Here is a 5,906-nt window from a genome sequence, read left to right as displayed (position 1 = left end):
ACCGGAGCCCCTTTCGCCCGCGACGCCGGCCGCCGATCCACAGCTGGCGAGGCCCCTTCCTATCGCCGCGCCGGCGTGCCCTCCGCAGCTGGCAGCGACCGCGCCTCTCGCCGCCCCCCTCCCCGCCCATCTCCCCGCCGCGCAAGGCATTGGGCCTCAGCCAGGCTGCCCTGCGTCTCCCCTCTCCTCGTCTGCCCAAGAGAGGGCCGACGCGGCGAGCCACCCACTCGCGGCGCCGACCGCCGTGGCGGCGCCGACCGCTCTCACGGCGCCCAATGGTTTCGTCGCCCCGTCACCGCCGAACCCGCTCGCCGGGCGCCCGCCTGCGGCAGCCCACGCCGAGGCTGTTGCGCTGTGGGACGCCCTCCGCGCGGAGCTGCCGCTCGCGGAGCTCGTCGAGACGCTGCACGGGGAGGCGGCGGCGGGCGGGCACGCGGCGCCGGGTAGGCCAGCAGCGCCGGGTAGGCCAGCAGCGCCGGGTAGGCCAGCGGCGGCGGGCGGGCTGGCGGCGGCGGGCGGGCTGGCGGCGGCGGGCGGGCTGGCGGCGGGTGGGAAGACGGTGCCGGGCAGGCCAGCAGGGCCGCCGGGCGGACAGGCGGTCGTGCCAGTAGCACCCGCCGGATTTGCGGCGCCGGGCGGGCCGATGGCGCCGGGCGGGGCGGGCGGGCAGTATGCGCCGGGCGGGCAGATGGCGCCGGGCGGGCAGATGGCGCCGGGCGGGCCGATGGCGCCGAGTGGGCAGTATGCGCCGGGGGGGCTGGTGGCGCAGGGGGGGCTGATGGCGCCGCGCGGGCTAGTCGCGCCGGTCGGGATAGTGCCCCTGGGCGGGCAGGCTTCGGCGGGCGGGCCAACAATGGCGGCGGGCGGGCTGGCACCGGATTGGCGGGTGCTGGGTGGGCAGGCCGCACCGAGCGGGTTGGGCATGGGCGCAGGGATGGGCGCGGGGATGGCAGTGCCGCGGGCGCCGCCGAGCCAGGTGCGCACGGGTCTCGCTCTCTGGCCGGCGCCGGCGAGCCGCGGCGCGAACGATGTGACGCACGATGAGCAGCTTGGTCGGCAAGCCGAGCAGGCGTGCACGTATGCTCGCACCGCACGCCCCTTCGCTTCGTTCCCACCGCCATCGCTCCCCTCGTCAGGTCGTCGGCAGCACGAGCGTCAATGCGAGCAACGGGAGCTGCGCCGCCCATGCGCCACCGCCGTCCCTCGAGTTCAAGCCGGCAGCAACTCTGCCTTCAGCAGACGAGCTTTGCAGCGGCGGGGACTCAGCCGCGACAGCCATGGCGGCGGGGGATTTTTCCACGGACCCGGCGGCCAAGCGTCCCCGATTGGCCGTACCCGAGCCCTAGGGCTTGTCGGCGGGTTCCTGCATTTTTGCCTTTTTTTGCCCCACGTGTCCACTGGCGCGTCGCTCTATGGCCAGCGGGACATCAGGATCCCACCGAGGTTGCTTGCGTGCCGTCCACGCCTGCACGAGGATTGCCTCGCCTCCTTCCTGCTATGTTTTTGCTCTCTATGTACGTGCGCGCGTCGCATTGGCCATTGCGGTCGCGTATTCCGTATAGTCGCGTATTCCGTAATAGTTCATCGAGTGTTTTATCGGGCGCGTGCGCGTTGAGTGCGTATCGCTTTTAACTCTCTGTGAACGACTCCAACTCTGTGTGACTAGATGGCGCACGTGCTCAGCGGCGCCTGCCCGGGGAATAGGGAGCAGGCCAGGTGGTTCTCCCTCAGGGTAGCGCGAGCGCAGTCCGCACACGCCACGACACCGCACAAGAGACAAGTCGTCGTGCGGCGTGTAGACGGCCTCACACATGATGATCCCCGTGTGAGTAGTGAGACGAATCTCTGTAAAATATGACTCTCTCTCTTTGTTTATGCGAGCAGGATTTGTGTACACGCTGCAGGATTTGTGTGTGCGAGCCGTGCACACCGTTCTGGCCCGTCGCTACATAAAGGCCAGCGCAGAGCCGTGTATACACGATTTCGCCGGCGGCGCGAGGGGCGAGCGCCAAGCGAGAGGGCCATTGGTGGCTACAGGTGGTCACGAAACATGGCGTTGATGGTTTGCGAGACCTCGGTCACCTTCTGCAGGATACCCTCGCGCTCGTCCGCACGAAGCTTTGCGCCAAAGGCCTGCACGAAGCGGTCTGGATGCCACCGAAGACTGAGTGTGCGATAGGCGCTCTTGCGCTCGGCCTCGCTCTGCCGTGGCCCGAGACGTAGGGATGCCGCATCGAGCGATGGCCATGGCACGTCGCGCATGCAGATCTCCTGCCCTCGAGCCGCGAATTTGGCCCACGCCGCCTCCGCTCGGTCCCACTGCAGCGCTGTGGTGTGGTGAGCAGTGGCACGGCGCGCAGTCGTCGGTGGCGATTCATTCGGCCTTCTGCTGGGACGTCCCGCCTCCGCCGGCGCCTGTGCCTCTCGCTCCGCCTGCCCTGCTCTGTAGGCTCGCGCACGAGATTTCAGCTGCTGCTGGTACTCTTCCTCACCCGACGAGTCGCCCCGGGAACGCTCATCCGCATCAGCTGATTCGTTGCCGGCGTCGCATGCATTCCCACGCGGCGCACTGCGCTGAGCCTCTCTTGCCTGCTCCTCCGCGACAGCCGCGGCCGCCGCCTCCGCTTTTGCCTTAGCTTCGGCCTTGATCTTCTCCCACTCGTCATCCGGCAGCGGTGTTGGCCTCCGTGCATTGAGTCGCGGCGCGGGCCGGCGCGGCACGCCACTCAGCTCCGCCCGCGAGACGGCTCGGGCCTCGTACGCCGCCCGATGCCGCTGCCGCTGCACTGGCGTCTCCTGTCCGGCCGCGGGCTGCACGGAAGAACCTCGAGTCGACGGGGCATCCCTTCCGCCGGCGGAGGAGGGGCGTTGCGCCGCCGCCGAACCCCTCCTTTGCCGCTCGTCGCTTCTCGGACGCGCAGGAGCCTCGGTCGAGGCGCTTGGCGCGTTGCACGCCGGGCGCGCGTGCCTTGCCGCCGCCGTCCACGCGTCTGTGCTCATCGAGGGTGCGGAGTCTTTTGCCTGCCTGCTGCCGCGCAGCGGACCATCCTCGCGGCCGGGCCCTGTCGGCCTCGACTCGCCCGACGAGTGCTGCACCAGGCGGGAACGGATGCGCGCGCACATCTGGCAGAATGGCAGCTCGTCGTCCTCGTTGAAGAAGCGGCAGCTCGGGTGCGGGCAATGCCACCCGTTGGTCGCGCACGCGCCCATTTTGACAAGTCCGTTCGTTTCTCGTTACAATTGTATTCAGTGTGAAGGACCTTCCCTGGGTCTGACATACGAGGTTCTTGTTTCTTATCACCCTGTTAGTGCCAGTGCGCGCCAGTCCCGCGCCGACGCTGGACATCGGACAAGTGGTCCACACGCTCAACAGAATGTTCAATCTCAATGTCCCACCCCTCTCTCTGCGCGCGGGCCTTCTATAGGCCCGCGGGTAGTCTCCCCCCATCCCCACAGGGCCTCCAGGACTCGCACCTCAACCTCTCACAGACCAGCGCACAGCGCCATAGGACGTATTTTCTTGTCAACAACAAGGCTGTGATCAAGCCAATAAACTTATCTGTAAACGCAGCTGACCTGTGAGGTATTCTCTTCTGCAGTGCGCGCCAGTCCCGTGCCCAGTGTTGTGCGAGGGAGCTTTGTTGTAAAATTCTCTTCTGAAGAAGAAGGTCTGTGAAGGTCGGCCCGCGGGCAGATTTATATACCCGAGGCGGTGCACCTCACTTAAGACATGTGAATCCCTCCCTCCCTGCTGGCTGGGCGAGCGGAGCGAGCGAGCGAGCGAGGGAGGGTGGTGGTGTGGGGAGGGAGGGCGGTCTGTCTGTCTGAGCAACCACACCTCCGGGCGTGTAAATAATTTCGTTTTAGAGGCCTTTATCAGTTATCAATCAATCAGTTGGATATATTGCAATAAGCAGGTATATGGATAGCCACACTAGATGGATGGAATTCTGTGGGTGGGCCATGCGGGGGTCGGGCCCTGCGGGGGGAGCAACAGTCACACTGAACTGTAATTAATCGTCGTCGTCTCTCTCTCTCTCTCTCTCTCTCTCTCTCTCTCTCTGACTCTTCTCTCTCTCTCTCTGACTCTTCTCTCTCTCTCTCTCTCTCTCGCTCTCTCTCTCTCTCTCTCTCTCTCTCTCTCTCTCTCTCTCTCTCTCTCTCTCTCTCTCTCTCTCTCTCTCTGTGTGTGTGTGTGTGTGTGTGTGTGTGTGTGTGTGTGTCTGTCGAGGGTTCTCGAGGGTTGTGTGTAGGAGGTGAAGAGCAGGCAGGCTTGGACTAGACCCAACGGGGTATGGTGTGTGTGTGAGCACTTTGGTGACTTTTGAGTCTTTTTTGTCGACCACGGCGTCTGCACGCCCCCCACCCTCAGCGGCGTCGACCGCACAAACCCGCACAACCGCACAAACCATCGCTTTACGAGAGCAAAAGTGTGCACATGTTGTTTCTGGCCGCCTTGTTTCTGGCCGGCGCCGCCACCGCCGACGTCATTGACCTCGGAGGCTGGACGTGGGCAGGGCCGTCGAACGTCACTGCGAGAGGACAGGCGGGGGTGCTTTTGGCCAAGGAGGAGTCAGACGGGGACCAGAGCAACACAGCCATCTTTGGCGCCTTTGCGCGGCCAAAGGAGTGCTCGTTGAGGACGCAAGGCTGCCTCGAGTGCTCTCTCGACGGCGGGGCAACCTGGCGGCGCGCCAAGTCGCTCCACGAGTTCAAACCCGGCGCTGGCCACTTTGTGGCCTCGGACGACCGCATCGACTGGTCGGCGGTGACCACGCAGAATGTCGGGCTTGACGCTGCGTGCGGCAGGCACGCCGCCAGCAGGGATGCGTGCGTGCACGGGCTCCGAGTGGCGTGCAGCGGAGTGTCGGCGCTCTCTCCGCCGCGCGTGGGCCTGCGCCTCCGCCTGGCAGCCGGCATGTCTGGCAAGGGGAAGCGGCGCCAGGCGGAGGTTGGCGTGGTCGTCTGGCAGATTGAGAGCGTGCCTGTCCGCGCCTCCTCCTTCCCTCTCGGCGCCTCTGAGTGCGAGTCGACGGCGGGCGGCGCGCTGGGCGTCGTCACCAGCACGACTGAGCGGGTCAGCGTCGTGATGCCGTACCTCTACCCGGGCGCAGACGGGAGGCGTGCGCTGAGCCACCTCACCGAGTGGGTCGGCTGGTACTCGCTGCTCGGCGCCAGCCGCATCCTCCTCTTCGACCAGCAGCTCTCGCCGCCGACTGGCGGGTTTGCGCGCGGCCTCGAGGCGCTCGCGGCCTCAAACAAGCGCGTGCTGCTCCTGCGAGGCTGGTGGTCGCCGCGGCTCTACATCTCGCGCAGGCGAGGAGACGCGCGCGAGACGCGTGGAGGCTGGTCTCGCCCGCGCGTGGCTGTGCCCGAGAGCCCGCGCCGCCCATTTGCAGGTACCAGGTCTTTTCCCTCAACCTCGCCCTGAGCGCGGTACGCGGCTGCGCCAGCGCGGCGAGGGCGAGCCTCTGGCTCGTGGGGTCAGTCGCAACAGTCTTTTTGCTCTCATGAGAGCATCCCTCTAGAGCCGTAGGTGTGTAGCGCCCCTCCTCCTCCAGCGCCGCCGAGAGAGAGAGAGAATTCTTGATACGAAACCACGACGACACACACCAGTCGACTCGCATCGGTTGCCTCCATGAACGGCGGAGCTATTCTCGCGCCCACACCACACCTGGCTCCAACGTGGACACGCCCATAGCTGGGGACACTACTAGGTCACGCATGGCATCACAGAAGTTTTATCTCTGGGCCCCGAAAGGCATCTCTAGCAGTGTCGTTACACATGCCCCCTCCCCTCCTGGGCGCATGCGCCTCACGTCTCGCCAGAGCATAAGCCCTTGGCGTGTGGCGAGACGAGTTTTTCGCCATCGCAGCGAGCAGCAAGCCGCCCGCCGCAAACAGCC

At 66.1% G+C, this 5,906-nt stretch overlaps 3 protein-coding genes across 3 annotated transcripts in view; 2 read left to right on the top strand and 1 right to left on the bottom strand.

Moving 5' to 3' along the window:
- Positions 1–483, top strand: part of EMIHUDRAFT_459917 (hypothetical protein) — a gene marked incomplete at both ends in the record, with an annotated part of 2,327 nt that extends 1,844 nt beyond the window's left edge. The window contains 2 exons of the mRNA XM_005761560.1: positions 203–394; positions 466–483. Of these exons, the coding sequence (XP_005761617.1) occupies positions 203–394; positions 466–483 (210 nt within the window). The remainder of the gene's footprint in view (positions 1–202; positions 395–465) is intronic.
- A 451-nt stretch (positions 484–934) lies between these two features.
- Positions 935–1,652, top strand: EMIHUDRAFT_446283 (hypothetical protein; the record flags this gene model as incomplete). The annotated part of the gene is made up of 2 exons (XM_005761559.1): positions 935–1,052; positions 1,137–1,652. The coding sequence occupies 2 exons, from the start codon at positions 935–937 to the stop codon at positions 1,613–1,615; spliced, it is 597 nt and encodes a 198-aa protein (XP_005761616.1). The 3' UTR covers positions 1,616–1,652.
- Positions 1,653–2,031: 379 nt separating this feature from the next.
- EMIHUDRAFT_248740 (hypothetical protein) lies at positions 2,032–3,210 on the bottom strand (the record flags this gene model as incomplete). The annotated part of the gene is made up of 3 exons (XM_005761558.1): positions 2,032–2,658; positions 2,788–2,825; positions 3,045–3,210. 3 exons carry the CDS (start codon positions 3,208–3,210, stop codon positions 2,032–2,034), a joined length of 831 nt encoding a protein of 276 aa, XP_005761615.1.
- Positions 3,211–5,906: the final 2,696 nt, after the last annotated feature.

Source organism: Emiliania huxleyi (genome assembly GCF_000372725.1).
Source record: "Emiliania huxleyi CCMP1516 unplaced genomic scaffold EMIHUscaffold_700, whole genome shotgun sequence".
Classification (NCBI taxonomy): Eukaryota; Haptophyta; order Isochrysidales; family Noelaerhabdaceae; genus Emiliania; species Emiliania huxleyi.
Note: the sequence above shows the minus strand (reverse complement) of the source record. Positions and strands in the feature narration are given on the sequence as shown.